The 18,407-nt window shown below is 45.6% G+C and overlaps 1 protein-coding gene across 1 annotated transcript in view; it reads right to left on the bottom strand.

Moving 5' to 3' along the window:
* Window positions 1–1,479: 1,479 nt before the first annotated feature.
* Window positions 1,480–18,407, bottom strand: part of T265_05793 (hypothetical protein) — a gene marked incomplete at both ends in the record, with an annotated part of 23,342 nt that continues 6,414 nt past the window's right edge. The window contains 3 exons of the mRNA XM_009170887.1: window positions 1,480–1,644; window positions 4,881–5,055; window positions 10,523–10,652. Coding sequence (XP_009169151.1) covers window positions 1,480–1,644; window positions 4,881–5,055; window positions 10,523–10,652 — 470 coding nt within the window. The remainder of the gene's footprint in view (window positions 1,645–4,880; window positions 5,056–10,522; window positions 10,653–18,407) is intronic.

Below are 18,407 nucleotides of genomic sequence, written 5' to 3' on the forward strand. Positions count from 1 at the left end.
TGCGCTCAGCGAACAAGTAGATGGAGTGACGTAATACATTGCCGATGGTAAACACATGTCCCTCGGTTCTCAACCACCCCCTCCCTCAATCGTGCATCATCGCTGTTCATCGACAGCTTCTATCGGATTAATGAAAAACGCTATATTAACAAACACAAACAGCCGAAACAATGGTCGTTCCGCTGCGAAAAATCTATAGAAAACCCTTCTATACCTGTTGGCATCTTAATGTTCTCCATCCGATTTTGGTTCAGAACAAAATTGAGTCTCCCACAGTGCTACCAAACATACTTATTTTAGCACGGTAGCTATGCATCGAAAAGATGATACGGCTGAGCGATTTTTTCCGAGACCCAGGCGTCTTCATCGAGTGCCAAGGCACCTCGTGTTGAGGAACGTTATCCAAAAGGCTAATCAAATTTGAGCATGCGGGCAGTCAATCGAAACAGCTAACTATAGTTACTTGTTTGAAACACCAATGCAACTATTCATGTCAATAGGTGATGGTATGTGGTGAACTACCACAGCGCATTTCAGTCATGCGGTCGGAATCTGTAGAGCTCCTGTAGTAAATTATAGCACCCCAAAACGGCCGATATAGATTGGCAAAGTTCACTAAAATAAACTTCTTACATCAAGTTTGGACTAGGGCAGAGGTCAAAAGCTAGTTACATGAAGAAACGTGTAGGAAGTAAGATAGATATATTGTGCCGTAATATCGAAATGCAGGTGACAATTTTGTCTCATCAGTCCCCTCTTCCATCAACGATCCTTCTTTCTAACTGTCTGAAAACAGCAAAGCCAACCAAAGGACTTCAAGTGGCGATAGTACTCTCCCTCAATCCTAACGATAACTAATTAGCCTGAGACCTGGAAGCTTGTACGACTATCCAGCAATGAATGTGCACGTATGTTTGTCATTCTAATGGCATATGCTCAAGTTCGGCGCAACGACATCACGTTGAATCTTTGAGTATTCTTGGAGCACACTGTTGTGTCCATTTGGCCTAGAAAGAACGGTGAACATGGAGATCCGAGAAAAAATTTTGCGAAAGTCCAAAGGTGACTAAAGCGTCGATGCACTTATGACGGACGTCAATATAACAGAAGCATACTATGCGATGGACCTGTGCCCTCAATTTATAGTCAAAGTTGTCGGTTAAGTAGGTAGGTCTGTATCCGGGATACCCGCGCTTCGTTGTTTAATGTTTAATAATGCTGTTAAAAACAAAATTGCTGAAGTTCACGGTAGTCCACTTAGGACGCTAAAGGACAACCATTTGATACTGTGCGGCCGAAAGTGAATTTCATGTTGATTTTCTAGTTATGAGATAACTATTGGGAAATTCAGCTGCTGAAAGAGGGGAATGGTTTGTTGGGTACAGTTATTCACAGTCCTCTTCAAGAGGGTGGCATGCACATTGGATACATCGCCGAATGTGATCAGGTAAAAATGGCACACGCAAGTGTAATATATAATTAATAGTCAATATAGTGAGATATATGGTACAATGCTGCGCGTCCATTACTCTGTCCGACACAAAGGTAACCTCCACCTGGACTGAATGCGATCGAGGTTGGCTTCCCTAATCGTCCAACACATACCGGGAAGTTGTCAAACACCTGATGACCGTAGAGGTGGTACTGAAATGAAGGACAATAATGATCGAATGTTCACTGCATCCATACAATTGAAACGGTTACGGTAAATAGGAATGGACAGACAATGCTGCAGTGAGATTCACTTTAAACGGATTGTTAGATTTGACAACTTCCATTTTCCAATCTGTACACTAGCCCATGATAATAGTTTCCGGGATTCGGCAGGCCCAAGCCCTCTGCCTTACATGAACTGGGTAATCAATGTAACTTTGGTTGGAGCTTCATAGTCACTTCGGCAAGTGCGGATGTATCCAGCTAGAAACAAGTTGCCCACTGCAGTACTGAACAGTAACCCAAATCCGCGGATGCCATGTAGCAAGGCAATTACACATGGCAGCCAAACGTACGATACACCTGACAAATGAGGCTGCAAGTGTGAACCATCCAACTGAGAAGTTGCCACTCGAGCAGCCAATCAACAGGTGACCACGCAATGTGCATTCTGTTATTGAAGCACAAGTGGTGCTATATCCTGCATAAATAAGAGTGGATAAGGTGAATCGTCGCCGAAGGCTTAAACGTTCAAACGACTGGCCAGTAGGAAGCGGGTCCAAAACTCTGGGTTTCGTGAGATGCGTACTGCATGTTGATGATTCAGATTGCCCACTGCAGTACTGAACAGTAACCCAAATCCGCGGATGCCATGTAGCAAGGCAATTACACATGGCAGCCAAACGTACGATACACCTGACAAATGAGGCTGCAAGTGTGAACCATCCAACTGAGAAGTTGCCACTCGAGCAGCCAATCAACAGGTGACCACGCAATGTGCATTCTGTTATTGAAGCACAAGTGGTGCTATATCCTGCATAAATAAGAGTGGATAAGGTGAATCGTCGCCGAAGGCTTAAACGTTCAAACGACTGGCCAGTAGGAAGCGGGTCCAAAACTCTGGGTTTCGTGAGATGCGTACTGCATGTTGATGATTCAGAAAAACGTATTTGCTTTGCTGATTGGACGGACTCCGAACTACAGCACATTGCTAATGTGCTCCGAGCCAATGGTTACCCGGAGAGCTTTATAACCAAAAATATGTCCGACCGACCTATTCAACCGCCCATCACGACCGTTGGGAAGAAGCCATTATACTTGAGTTTACCATGTAAAGGCGATTTGTTGGCAGACATAGTCAATCGCCACTTGCTTCAATCCCTACAACCCACGTTTTCGGCTGAAATTCTGCGATCGTGGTTTACAACAAACCTTTTGCTCAACGTAAACCTCAAAGACAAGACGCCAATCATCACCCAGAATATGGGTGTGTATTCTTTCTCCTGCTGTTGTTCAGTGGGGTATGTTTGGAGCACGACACGGCAACTCTCTAAGAGAATACGCGAGCATCTCTCCAACCGGAATACTACTAACCTCAACAGTTCAGCCAGGTGCCCAATTGCATCCCACCTAATTGACACCGGGCACGTAGTCATGTCAAATAAATCACTTAAAGTCATTTATTTACCTTGTGCCAAAAAGACTGCCAGTACCTACCTACTACAACCGAGGCAGTCGCTATACGCCTGCGAAACCCAGTACTGTGCTGTCAAAAACGTTTCGTACGAACGCTGAGTCTGCCTTGGTCGTGTGAAATGAATCAACCGGCCAGGTCACTCAACAGCCCTCTTGACTGTCTCACAGCATCCAACTAGATGCTACATGAGGGTGGGGGGGGCGCAGACAACCAATCGTTCGTGTCTCCACGGTTTGCATTTCACTAACCAATCTTCGCAGCGTATTTCATTTTTCGCTCCTATTTTAACCATTAGATATGTACTGACCTGATAACGAGATCCCGAAAACATCTATGTTCGTCACTGTGTTCCTTTTCAAAGAGGAAAAAGCTGTACAGTGCTTCCATTACGGGACGTAATCTACATTGAAGGTATATGTATGCCATTCGGTATTTATAATCACTTATATACAGCACTTAAATTCAGCAAATCAACGAGTGAAACCCATGAGCTGGAATAACCCAAGTGATTACAACGCTGAACCGAACACGACTAGGAGCAATTACGTGATAGAACTCGTTTGTTTGCTAGAAAAAACTAAAGCATCGATGACTTCGACACGAAGAATAGGACAAGTTTTCCGTTAGACTTTTATGACTCTTTGAAAAAGTAAATTAAACGCTACAGAAACCCCGCGTAGTTGTAATAATACTGCAACAGTTCATAAGGTCATGCGTTTATGTAAGGCATATGTTTCCACGTAGTGCTTACTGTCACCGATCGAGCTACAATAGAATAGTCGGAATAACTGAAGGTTTCTAAAAAAACTAAATTCTCTACTTGGTGGTTTTGTACACCAATAGATCGTTTACCCTGTTTTTCTTGACGTGTGAAATGGGAATCGGCGTTATCGCCTTCGTTCATCAACCGTGTGTTTGTCATACCCCAGGATATTTCGGGTCTTCTTCGCTAATCAACTTAAGTTCAGGGTAAGCACGATTTTCTTTGGGACACAGAGTTCAGGGTCAAAAATTTGAACTCTAATCACGTTTGTGAGACGCTTGAAATCATTCAACTCAGTCTCAAAAAGAAATTGTGGGTCGCGCGACTTGGCGCCTGTCTGAGGGTATTCGTGAGTGTAAATCAAGCGACTTACGTGACAATTGGACTGAACGGACAGGCAATCGATACCAGCGTAAAAAACTACTGAAATAATTTAGTGACTTCGTGAGCGCCAACAAATACTTTTCTAATGTTAACCAAACGGCGTTGAAAGATTCGGGACCACAGATGCCCATCAACCGCAGTAATCTGAGATACAGCTTGCGCAAGGACTGTGTTTCATACCAACTGAAAAGATTTAACCCCTACTTAATAACCGCACCTGTCTGAGAAAACGCCAGCGAAACCGTATCATCGGAAAGACTACTGTCACGGTATCTACAAAAATCCTAGTGTAAGCGACCAGCCATGGTTAGGAGCACTTTGGTTTCACCAGTGGTTATCTTATTTTATTGGATTTCAGTGTATTCATATGTATTCTGTGACACAGACGGCTCTAACACAGCTGCGAAGCCTACTCCGTAGTTCGTACAAGTGTGGTGCTAAGCACCCGCATCAACCATAAATCATAGGAACACGGACCAAACCCATTTATTAGAATTTGCTAGCGCAGTGTCCAACGGTGCGACAAACCCCAGACTAATTCGGATAATACACGGATAGCATCTACGGTCTGGTTGATAACGAGCTGAAAAGGGGGGGACTCACCAAACGGATAGCCGCGGGCATCTGAGAAGAACCCAAGCATAGCATTTCTGACGCTGGATGAAAAGCCATAGAATCGATGGCTGTTTGCACATTCGCTATGGATTTATCTGGTACGGGATTGCTGGATATCATGGTCTGGGTCATTTGGTACACATTTACAAAACCGCAATCGGACCTGAAATGAAATATGATTACAAAAATTCGTAGCACGCGTGATTCCCCATAGAAAAGTGCTGAAATCAAGCGGTAGATGATACGCAATAGTGGTCTTGAGACGCAAAGAACACAAGAAACATGTATTCCATGCGCCATCCCGTCTGACAGATAGACAAGACGTGCTTTCTTTCCCAGAAAACTCTCAGTTGATGGCAAACTATATTTATATATCAAAATTGGATCTTTCCGACAGTCAAACGATTTTGCGCGGCACAAATAACTTCCTTTCTTGGGAAAGAGAAGGGAAATGTAATAGAGTTCTAATAATTTCATTGAGTCCTCCAGTAGCGTCTTATTAAGTTACATGAAGGACGTCGCAAATCTGGCGGTTCTTTGTGGATGCGTAACCAAGCATCTTCCGATGCATCCTTCTTTCACGTTTGCAAGACACCCAACAGCAATACCAGACAAGATTTGCAGAAACAGGAAAAAAAGCTATTCTTGAGAACCAATTCTCCACGGTTACGTTTCAACTCAGTTCGGACATTTTTTTCATAAAACAGTTGAGTCACCACGAAAATTTCACCAGACATATTATTACTGCTGTGAAAAAAAACAAAATGGGTTTGATCACGGGTGAGACGCAATTAACAAATGTCAGTACACTGATGCCAATGTGAACTTATGCGACACATTTCGACTGGGAGCGCATGAGCGACAGAACGTACATCAGTCTAATTAGAATAAACAGTATTCATATTGCAAAACCAGTTGGAGTTAATGCACCAGTAAAATAAACGTGACAGGAAGTGACAGTCCCAACAAGTGGGCTGGATGGAAATTCGGTGAAATCAGCCTGATTCTTACGACCAAGTCAGAGTTATTTTTTCCTTCACGTTACTTCAGTCTGATTTTATTTCGCATGCGCTTCGTTTCAACCACTTTTTTTTCAATGAAAAAGCTGTGAAACGGAAATCTCATATTGTTCCAAATCTCTTTTTAACTCGTTAAATCTGAGCAGTACAGGTGCGCAAAGCAAACGCACACAGACTGCGATCAAACCAGTCAGCTAGATGACGGTTGTTTCCGCTTGTCTGACTCCTCGTGCACCGCAAAGTTCCCCTGGTGTGAACGAGACTTACAAACCGTTCAGAATGTCGGCCCATTGTACACTTGATGTAACAAACACAACAAACAGTTCAACTTTCCAAAGAGTGTGTGAAACAAATTTATGGGACATTTGTCTTTTGCAACAAGTTTATCAGTTCTGAGGAGGACGAGGAGCTGATTCTCCAAGCGAAAATGAAATGAGAAAGACGCAAAACGTTCATGCTAGTCGGAATTTCTGTTATTTTCGAATACGCAGAGCCTAAAAACGTTTGAGCGGCGTGAACATATTGCCAGTTCATCGTTAACCAGTGGTATTAAGCCTCCCTCATTCAGGCCCAACACAAACGAGAACTGATGTGGTGTAGTCAACGTTTGGCAACAAGACAGTATGACAATATGACTTTTTGCCTTCTCGCATCCAAGCTTGAACCAGCTGATTTTCATCGTCCTAACTGTAAGTGAGTTATTGGTAAAATGAGTTTTTTATTAGCTGTCTCACACATGACAGCACATGGCAAAAGACGGGCGGCCATTGACGGTAGAACCGGGACAGTGAGGAAGTTCAAGGTTAGATTGGAAGATAGAAAGACTGAATGGTATAAAATAACGAATCTACTGGGCGATCTCACCTGTTCCAGAGGGAACAATTTGTGATTTTAGACTGCATGTATAATGCTGCTGTAACTGATGAAAGTGACAATTTAAACTCCGTACAGTTTTCAGATACGGTAGAGCAACAAGCCAGACGTTTCCGCACTAAGGCTAAGTACATTCAATAATTAATCAGTGTACCAAGGGAGCAAAGTAAAACTGAGATTTGCGACAACATTTGATTTTGAAGGTACGTTCTAGGCTAGCGGAAAACTAGTCCACGTTCTCCCTACTCCCAAAGGTGTTCCCGTAACCTGCAGTTTGTTCAAGGTCCTGAAGCCTTTAACGATTGGAATGTTTCCGTGTGGTCTAGAGGACAACCTCCAACTAGGTGATCGATAGCAAAGATTCATATGAAATGCACCGACAGGAAGTCCGCTGACATACGTGTCACACATTTGCTCCTCCGCGGTGGAATTGTTTGATGGAAAGGAGCTAATATAATCACGCCATCTATGGCCATCTGGTTGTTTTTCCTCTGTAAAGCGCTTTACCGTGTAATAAAAAAATAACCAAAACGCTAAATTTCTTCTACTTTCATTACTGGGGTACGAAGAAAATATACGCACACTTATTGGACGGTACGCATGTGATTCGACCGAATATCTATGCACAGAAGACTGATATAGCTGTCTTCACTATGACAGGTGTGGTGAACCAGAGAAAGCTGGAAGGTCTTGCTCAGGGTCACGACTGCCAACCATCTGACAGACATGGAGTTCAATAGATGAAACGGGAACGCCTGAGTTCCCTTGTCTGGTGTTGAGTGTTCCATGTCACTAATTAACCGGTATATAGGACGGAAGACGGATCAGCTCAAATAACAAAGTAAGTTGAAGGTGGGATACCTCGAATGGCAGAAATGAAGAGCGGCTGGGCTGGTGGATAAGTTCGGTTCAGAAATGACTTGGTGAATTCAGTTTTTATTAAAGTTAGAGACTACGTAGTCACCCCGAAACAGTAATCACAAGAATACATGCACGTGTGGTGTGGATTCGATCAGTTAGTGGTTTTTACCGGCAGCTTGCAACGTAAAGAATATATCGAAATACGGTTTTCCGTAAGAAATTCCTTTGTGCTGGTTAGTTTGATTTCCAGACACTTCTAGGCCTATAGAACAGACTTGGCAACAGAACTGGTTTCCAGGCTATGGGTAAAAAAATTATGGGTGGGTTATTTATCACTGTATGTAGAAGTAGAGCCACAGAGGTCCGTGATTAGTACGTCTAAGAATGGCCGTGATAGACTGAAAGGTCTGGTGGATATTATTGGAAATGTCAACGCCATAACACCCGAGGAAAGACCTTGTTTCAGATCATACAACAAGGTAATCTTTCTGCCTGAGACAGGTAAGATGGTTAGCATTGTAACAAAGTCGTGACCCCGATCAAGGCAAGGCTTTGGTTCGCTTTTTAAAACGATCATTCTAGTAAACAAAATCACTGTACTTCTATTGATGTACAAACAGATGCTGTCCTAGAAGCTGTCCTAGAATTCACCTGATTTACATCGGTTCGGCTGCCAGCTGGTTCTTTGGTAGCTTATATTAGGCGGCCGTTGTTTGCATGCAGTGCTCCGATCGTTTATCTGCATTGCTGGCTAAAACAAACGAAACTTGTTGACTGAGTGATCTTGGCTAGGGTTCACCTTCCATGGTTGGTCAGGAAGATTAGGACCGAGTTCGAGCAGTTGTTGGCTGAATGCATTGACCTGAAACTTGTTGCAGGCATTGCCGTGCTTCCAAACTTGTACTCCAAACCACGGAGCATCTTCAAAGTCGAGATGGACTTATTTCTGAAGGTCCTTGTCGGAAAACAGATACCCCGAGAGATTCATCATGGTACACGACAAACGGAAACTAATAACCACCCAGACCTAAATTGATAAAGGAAGAGATTTGTTCGTGTACTTGCCGATTAAGGGTTGCTTTGTAGCTATACATCTAACCGTCACAGCCGATTGGACTCTCACTTTATCCACCCGTCAAATTGTAGCTGTGGTGACCGCTACACTGGCAACAGTCAACGACGTCGAACACATCTCAGAGATCGTCTGGACTAACTGAGTAATAACCATAATGAATCACACGCGTTCCAGCTTCATTCAGTGCACATGCCGACGTGCTGGGTCATTTGTGCAACCGTATCAGATCATTGACAGTCGTGATGCGCAGTATGAACTTCATGCTTCCTGAATTCACAGAAGCTATTCTAATCCAGACACGAAGAACGGTTTTCTGTGCACAGAGTTCAAGATAGCTCGATGATTATAGCGTGAACTTACTGACCGGACAGTCCGTGGTTCGAAACTGACCTGTGCATACCGACACCTTCTGTCTAGGATTGGGCAACCTGACAGCACCTCAGCCCTTGTGCTTAATTCGGGTGGCATAACATCTATGCACCGAAAGGGTGTTACAGCTGTCGTTTTGCGCACAGATACTCCAACGAATCACATGCGTATCTTCAAATGAATCCCCGGATACTCTTACGTGGTGTCGTGTTGTCTTTTACGTTTGTTGTCATTCGCCCTTGTAATAAAATTTCATATGCTTGTAATCGCGGATGAAAGTAAAGGAAATGTTAACATCCTTCAATTTTTATCCTCTCGCTACACTGGTAAGGTGGATTAAGGGTACACAAAGTATCAAACACGAAACTGCATGTCCTCAATGAAAAAGTGAGTCGACGATGTCCCCTCCGGAAAATACAGCTCAACGATAGAAAATCCGAGCAACTCGGGACTTTTCATCGAATTTTCTAGTGAGGTTCTCTACAAAGTAGTGTTTCATAATTGGTTCCAACGCATGGCTATCCCCTGTTAATGAATGAATCGTTTCTTGAAAATTCATTCTGAACATACTCCGACGGGCTACATCGTCAGACCGTTATCAGTGCTTGTAAGTGATGATAAAAACAAAATAAAGGACACGAACCCAATATGGTCCAAAAAATATTATTGCAATATTATGCATCCGATGTGAGCTTGAAGGGCCTCCACACGAACCTGAGAACTGCAAAATGTTGACTACACGATCGCTAACAACCGCTGACTTGCTATACTTGTCCCAACCCCCAACCTGCGGGGTCACTGGAGTATGTTTGTCAAGCCTCTATCCAGTGACCAACCTGGTAGAAGAGACCGTGCGGATGATGCACGGGCATCTTCCAGCATCGCTTAATAGGTTATTGAAGCTCACAAACCGTCACATCACGATATGGTGCAGTCCCTTCGCGACAGCATAGAAGGCAGGCGCATCACTGAGGGAGCGCGCGCAGTCTTGGAAATTTTTTACCTGGGTAGCTCGAAACTGGAAACACACGGATTCGGTTGTAGTAAAAAGGTTATCGTAATTCAGAATGAGAGTCAAACTCTTCCGGCTTAACAATCGTATTAGGAAAGGTCGCCACACAATGAGAAGACGTTTACAAAGGGAAATTGAAAAAAATAGAAACTCGACGATGGTGGAATTTACTGAGCTAAGTTAGCCCTCTTAGACTTTGCTTTAATCTTTGCCTTCTCGGGAACAAGCTATCTGACAGTTCGAAATGCAGAATGAGTGAACAACCTGTTTATAATCCACTGGTCATACAGAAAAACAACGGGCGCATCCATTCAGTCAATTCGACTAGATTTACCAGATCCAACCTACTGTCAAAAATGCCGCTTGGGAATAAAACACAAAATTTGAAATAATAGAGTCCAGAATCAGGGAAAACACATACCCGCAAGCAATCCAACTTGAGTTGACAGAACTGGCTATTCTGGTTCCGCCAGTGCACGCCTGATCGCACCATTGATGCGCAAAGTGGGGTTTTCTGCCTCTCACGTCGAACACGTAAACGAAGCCGTTGGCTAGGAAGTGGAACACGAAATCCAAAAAATACTGAACAGCTTAAAAATTTCGTCGTCAAATACTGCTCTCTTACGATTACCACATGTGTCTTCATGTATAAAGCGTACACTTCGTACATTGGGATAGGATGAGTGACTATGACTCATGTTACTTTGCCGTTATGAATTGTTCTCGTTAGTTTTGAACTACCCTTGGTTTAGCTAAAGGAGAGCCATCATAAATACTACACTAAATTCAACGGGTTGAAATTCCATATTACTACCCAACAAAAGACATGTTGTTCAAACTGAACAGTACCAGACGATCCACTTAAGTAGGTTAGGTTGGTGGTCGCTCTAAATAGTTTGCTTGGTTTTCAACGCGGCTTTCGTCATCTGATTCCGCTGGTCAGAAGTAGCCAGTGAGATTTAGGTAACCTGTGAAATCGCAAGTGTACTGATTACTAAGTGAAGTGAAGGGATCGATGTCGGACAGATCAATACATGGTTGCCTGACCTGTCAGTATACAGAGACAATAAACCAAGTGGGTGTATTCATGGAGAGCAGTGATCATTATTGTAGCAGTTGCCACACGATGAGAGGCACGACATGTGTGGAATACTAAATATAGTGGACTGAGCGCTCAGAAGAGTTACCCAAAGATGTGCCTAAATAGTGGTTATACTGGTGAGCACACCGGATAGACGGCAGTTTACGTGAGGACAGTTAGGTTAGGATAAACTCTCTAAAAGTGACCTAGAGGGGAATACAAAGGTGTCTCTTTTCTGAGAGTGGATCCCGTAGGAAAACAGCCACTGTGTGTGCGTGGATATTCATATGGTCCGCATCGTATAGTGCTCTGAAGGAATTTAACACTGGGAATCTATGCATTAAAAGCGAGAGCTTCGACGCAGGAGCGCCACTGACTGCGTGACTGAGCCAAACCTGTCATGTCACCAATAATGGGTGGAATACAAAGGTGTCTCTTTTCTGAGAGTGGATCCCGTAGGAAAACAGCCACTGTGTGTGCGTGGATATTCATATGGTCCGCATCGTATAGTGCTCTGAAGGAATTTAACACTGGGAATCTATGCATTAAAAGCGAGAGCTTCGACGCAGGAGCGCCACTGACTGCGTGACTGAGCCAAACCTGTCATGTCACTAACCAATAATGGGTTGAGTCCAGAGGTCTACATCCAGAGAGGCGGCAGTTGTCAATTCGATTGAGTTTACTTTTTCATACTTCATTGCCAGGTTGTGGATCATCCGTCCCTCAGTCACTTCCATTCAGCAATGAACTGGACAGAAAGATTTGCGACGGAAAGGGTACCCTATAATGCGAAGCATATGTCCAAAGCAACGTAACCTATTAAGTATGAGTAACCCATCGATCGTGGGAGGACCCATTTTTTCTGAAAACCACCTGGTATAACAAAGCACTGCTAATTCGATGTTCTCACAAGACCCGACCAATGCTTCGGAGAAACGGAAAGCTTTCGTACATCCTCCGCACACACAGGCTATAACTCTTATCTATAAATGGATTGCGCTATAATGTAAAAAAAATCGTTCAGCTGTAGCACCCTTTCGGTGCCTAGCTACTACGCCACACGAAGGAGGCACGAGGGTTGGGATACTGCCAGGTTGCCCACGCCTAGACAGGGGGAGTCAAGAGGCACAGGTCGGGTTCGAACCACAGACTTTCCGGTCAGTAAATTCGCGCTCTAACCACTTGGTCCATCTCGCTCCCTATAATGTAAACTAATATCATACCAGCGCCATCGGAGGTCGGAAGAAGCTACCGTGGCTTACCAAATTCAGAAAGTACTTCCATCTCGAGCCACTCCGCCAATCTGCCCAAGTAAATCACTTTGTTTACCAAGTAGATTAGCTTGTTTGCAACTTGGGACAACTGGTGCAGTCCAGGAAGACAAGATAAAGATACGGTCGACGGCATCCCCGGTTATGGAGAAACCCAGCTTGATTCTCACAAGTTTATCCTCCGAAAGTTCAATTTTCGAAGACGCGGATCATAGTCGAAGTGCTCGATTCTACTGGTCCTCTGCTTCCGTTCCAAGTCTTCCGCAGAAGACTGGTAACTCGAATTTCAAAACCCTCTCTGAAGTGTGAAAAGTGTAGACTGCATATTGACCAGCCCGAGTACCATATCACGCTGAAGGAATGATATCTCACACCGGCTTTCTGCTGTTGGTAAAGTGCTGATATCAAAGTTCCATTCAAGCCCGTCGGGTACCTCAGGGGTTGAAGGAGGCCCCGACATAAAGCTGACAACTTGATGTGGTGGTCGGGCCTGAGTGCTGCAATGATCCCACGGGCTAAATTGGCTGGAGCTTCGCTCCAAAAAATGCAACCATTCCAGAAGGACCGAAAGGGAGCAGCCACACCAAGAATAGCGAGACCCCGCACTACGAGTGCCACGGGGCGGTCTGGGGTAAAGCCGTATTGTCTTCTGTGATAAGAGTGTGAAGGCAGTAAGGTATTGCCCCCAGGCAACCAGCCGAACAGACAACGGAAATCGACTCCTTCAGTTGTGTGCTGATCATGAACTGTATCTGGGAAACACGAACTTTTAACATAAACGTTGACACCACGTAAACTGGCGGCCACCAACTGCAAATCAATGTTGGACCCAGTTGGACCACGCGGCGATCAGCCACCGGTGGAGAGCCACGATTCAATTCCTTCCGGGGCACACCACTTGAGTTCGATCACGCCATGGTGCGCTGACTCCTGACAGTTTGTTTCCCTGCAGGCCTTCGCAGGTCAGCAAGAATCATGCCAGTGCACTGTCTTCGAAGAACTACCATAGCTCGACAGTATCGATCTCAGCTAGCCCAACAGCTCTCTACGGTGGTGGCAGTGAGCATGTGGATGAAGCGTGGCAAAATTTGAAATGAGCTGTTAGTGGCGTCCAGTGTTGTCTGTCCAACTTCTCTAATTAGAACGCAAGACCACTGGATGTCGCGAGATCGCTACCCACGATCGATGCCAGCAGCCAACGGGTGCGACGGTGCACGCAAATCCCTCAAACACCAAATAATGACGAGTCCAAGGAAAGACCGAGAGCTCTGGTGGACATCGAAAGCTCGGGAGATGGAGAAGAGCTTTGCTACGGGAAACAGCTGAGCCCTATATCAACTGATACGATCGACTGGCCCTAGGAAATCAAAGGTTAGCGAAACGATAAGTGAAAAAGAGGGCACATTAATTCACTCACGAAAGCGTCGACTGGAAAAGTGGGCCAAACACTTCGAAGAACAGTTTAGCTGGCCTTCTACAACACAGCCTCTGGAGATAGTACATACAGGAAAATGAAATATACAACTTAATCATCCGTAGGAAGGAGAAATAAAGTATGAAACATCCGTAATGAAACCTTAGAAGTCACCAGAACCGGACAGTATGTATCCATCCCTTTTCGAAGAAGGCAGAAAAGCCCTGACAAAGCCTATTGGTACTGTATGGAACGAAAAGTCCCTGCAGAATGGGACAAGTCGACACTTATTCCGACCTTCAAAAAGGGTACGCGAAAGCGGCGTGAAAACCACCGTGGCGTCAGTCTGGTAGCCACGGCTGATTTCATCCTTCGAAGGTTGACTGAACACAGGGAGAGGCAGATCAGGGAAAACCGAGCCGGGTTCCGTGCTGCAAGAGGATGCATCGGTCAAATCTTCACACTCCGAAAGTCCCCAGAACAGTGACACTGCTTCCAGCAACCACCAGTGGTTGGGTTGTTGGATTTGAAAACTGCCTTTAAGGAGGCCCCGACATAAAGCTGACAACTTGATGTGGTGGTCGGGCCTGAGTGCTGCAATGATCCCACGGGCTAAATTGGCTGGAGCTTCGCTCCAAAAAATGCAACCATTCCAGAAGGACCGAAAGGGAGCAGCCACACCAAGAATAGCGAGACCCCGCACTACGAGTGCCACGGGGCGGTCTGGGGTAAAGCCGTATTGTCTTCTGTGATAAGAGTGTGAAGGCAGTAAGGTATTGCCCCCAGGCAACCAGCCGAACAGACAACGGAAATCGACTCCTTCAGTTGTGTGCTGATCATGAACTGTATCTGGGAAACACGAACTTTTAACATAAACGTTGACACCACGTAAACTGGCGGCCACCAACTGCAAATCAATGTTGGACCCAGTTGGACCACGCGGCGATCAGCCACCGGTGGAGAGCCACGATTCAATTCCTTCCGGGGCACACCACTTGAGTTCGATCACGCCATGGTGCGCTGACTCCTGACAGTTTGTTTCCCTGCAGGCCTTCGCAGGTCAGCAAGAATCATGCCAGTGCACTGTCTTCGAAGAACTACCATAGCTCGACAGTATCGATCTCAGCTAGCCCAACAGCTCTCTACGGTGGTGGCAGTGAGCATGTGGATGAAGCGTGGCAAAATTTGAAATGAGCTGTTAGTGGCGTCCAGTGTTGTCTGTCCAACTTCTCTAATTAGAACGCAAGACCACTGGATGTCGCGAGATCGCTACCCACGATCGATGCCAGCAGCCAACGGGTGCGACGGTGCACGCAAATCCCTCAAACACCAAATAATGACGAGTCCAAGGAAAGACCGAGAGCTCTGGTGGACATCGAAAGCTCGGGAGATGGAGAAGAGCTTTGCTACGGGAAACAGCTGAGCCCTATATCAACTGATACGATCGACTGGCCCTAGGAAATCAAAGGTTAGCGAAACGATAAGTGAAAAAGAGGGCACATTAATTCACTCACGAAAGCGTCGACTGGAAAAGTGGGCCAAACACTTCGAAGAACAGTTTAGCTGGCCTTCTACAACACAGCCTCTGGAGATAGTACATACAGGAAAATGAAATATACAACTTAATCATCCGTAGGAAGGAGAAATAAAGTATGAAACATCCGTAATGAAACCTTAGAAGTCACCAGAACCGGACAGTATGTATCCATCCCTTTTCGAAGAAGGCAGAAAAGCCCTGACAAAGCCTATTGGTACTGTATGGAACGAAAAGTCCCTGCAGAATGGGACAAGTCGACACTTATTCCGACCTTCAAAAAGGGTACGCGAAAGCGGCGTGAAAACCACCGTGGCGTCAGTCTGGTAGCCACGGCTGATTTCATCCTTCGAAGGTTGACTGAACACAGGGAGAGGCAGATCAGGGAAAACCGAGCCGGGTTCCGTGCTGCAAGAGGATGCATCGGTCAAATCTTCACACTCCGAAAGTCCCCAGAACAGTGACACTGCTTCCAGCAACCACCAGTGGTTGGGTTGTTGGATTTGAAAACTGCCTTTGACCCTGTGGACCGTCAGGCACTATGGCAGTGTTTATGGAGCAAAGGCGTCCAGCTAAATTATTCTCCTTACTTAAGGTGCTGAAGGCCCACTCTCGTCCACGGAAAGCTCTGGCCTCAGTTCACCACATAGGGCGGTGTCAGACAAGGCTTCTTTAACCTTGTGGACCGTCAGGCACTATGGCAGTGTTTATGGAGCAAAGGCGTCCAGCTAAATTATTGACCCTCCTTAAGGTGCTGAAGGCCCACTCTCGTCCACGGAAAGCTCTGGCCTCAGTTCACCACATAGGGCGGTGTCAGACAAGGCTGTCCTCTTTAACCTTTCCTCTTCAAGTTCGTCGTTGATACGAATATGAGACTCACTACCAGCCTCTAATGCATCTAATGTCTGTGGGCTCGAAAATCTCCCGGAGCGTCCGTCCATAGATATCGAGTGCGCAGATCACATAGCTCTTATGTAACCTGATGCCGTGGTGATTCAAACAATATTTAATATAATAATTCTACATCAAGGCTTTCCATGCGTTTCACACATGCAAAGTGTAAAATGCTACTACAAGACTGGGTAGGCTCGAACCCTGGGCTGCTGTATCAGTCCCGGTGTCCTCGCGAAGAATGATATTTTCATCCGGATTGGGAAGGCCAGAGCAGCCTTTGTGAACCTACGTCACCTGCGGCGTGGGCGTGACATCAGCTTATCCGTCAACGGTCGATTTTACAACGCTGCAGCGCGATGCCTATTGCTATACGGGTCAGACGCGTGGCTATTGCGCGCCCAGGACGTCAGACTTTCAGTGTTTGAGCATCGATGTCTTCGGAACATTGACCAAATCTGGTGGGAACACTGGGTCGGCAATGCTGAAATACGTCTAATCGTATTCGGGAGAAATAAGTCACCCACGATAGAAAACTGATCACACTCCACGGGTTGCGCTGGCTTGGCTACGTGCTACGTATACCAGTCAACCGACTTCCTCGAAGGGCTATTTTTGCAGAGCCATGCGAAGAGTAGAAACGAGTCAGGGGGTGTCAAACAATGAATTGGCAGCGAAGTTTGAAATCCATTACCAGCAAACTGAGTTGCACTGGTCATTACCGTCTCCCCGGATGGGGACCTCGAGACTGGCCACATCAATGTTTAGAGACATTGTCAGACATGATCCAGCCACCCTTGATGGCGTTCGTGCATCCAAGCTATGCATAGCTCCATAGCAAATCCCCCACTTAAAATTCCACTGACAGTCCTTAACTTACAAACCGATATGTTGACCCCAGCCTGCGATGCGCAGCTACCTACCCTACCTCCCCAAATCATCGGTGGAAGAAAATGCGAACGACAGATGCGCAGTTCTTACCGCTGATAATGGTGATGATGACGATGTTGAAGGAAGCCGGCTGAAGTGTTCTTTTAAGTGTCTAACCAATGCTGGCGATCATTCTGGCATCATCCTGAAAATTGTTTCACTCACGGTCGTCTTCTTTAAGTCGGTTAATCAAATCAACTGACATTGGGTGTGGCTGTTGCGTGCAACGGAAGCCAAATCTATTCTCTGGATCTCCAAAACTCACCACGTTCTCTGTCATTTTCCAGCATATTGACTACCCGGTGTCTGATGGCTCTGCATGCACCACTGTAATCGCTGGTTGCTTACATGGTTTTTCTGGTTGAAAAAAAGTCTGATCTCGGCGACATCCAGAACCCCCTTGGTCTATTTCGATGCCTTGGACAGGTAGTCTTGCAAGTTGAGAGCATAGCTTCTTCCACTCTCTTCATTTTATCCTCCAACCGGCCTTCGTCATCAGCGTGACTTTGGTTCCAGTAGCTTTCTAGCCAAGTCAGCTCAACAGTGTTGAGCTACTAAAACTCGTCTAAGTTGATTAATGGAACTGCTCTGCTTCATCACGAATACTCCTGAGGGGGAAACGAACTGATAAACCTGTACAACTGCATGACCGCAGTCAATTTGTACACACCAGAAGGAACAGCAAGCCATCGATAACCCACGGGTGGATGACGCTTAACTGGGTCCATGGCTGGCTTACAACTGGTGGCTTTCAAGTAACTCGGTGCAAGTGCTTGTGCTGAAAATTCATTCCAGCCAAGAACCCACAATGTTCAGCACATGAGCGAAGAAGTCACTGTCCAATAGGCATATGTTGAGCATCGACTTCGAATCTACCATCCAACTGCGCTTGGTCCGGGTTCAGTCGTCCAACTTGGACGTTCATATCACGCGCCAGGATGGTAATATCTGTTCTCCTTGCTGACCGAAGCAGCTCTCACACATTTCAGCTTCCCGGTGAATGTAATGTATACTGGACAGTGCTTGCATGTAAATTGCTGACGGAAGGGCCCGAAATGGGGTCATTTACTCAGTTAGGACCAGTATGCAAATTCAGTAGCTTAGAAAATAAGCAGGTCGAATAGGAACCAAGCTGGTACCATCTGTGCGGAATGGGTTAATTTGCTGTGCAACCCCGTTTATATA

This window comes from Opisthorchis viverrini, assembly GCF_000715545.1.
Source record: "Opisthorchis viverrini unplaced genomic scaffold opera_v5_114, whole genome shotgun sequence".
Lineage (NCBI taxonomy): Eukaryota > Metazoa > Platyhelminthes > Trematoda > Opisthorchiida > Opisthorchiidae > Opisthorchis > Opisthorchis viverrini.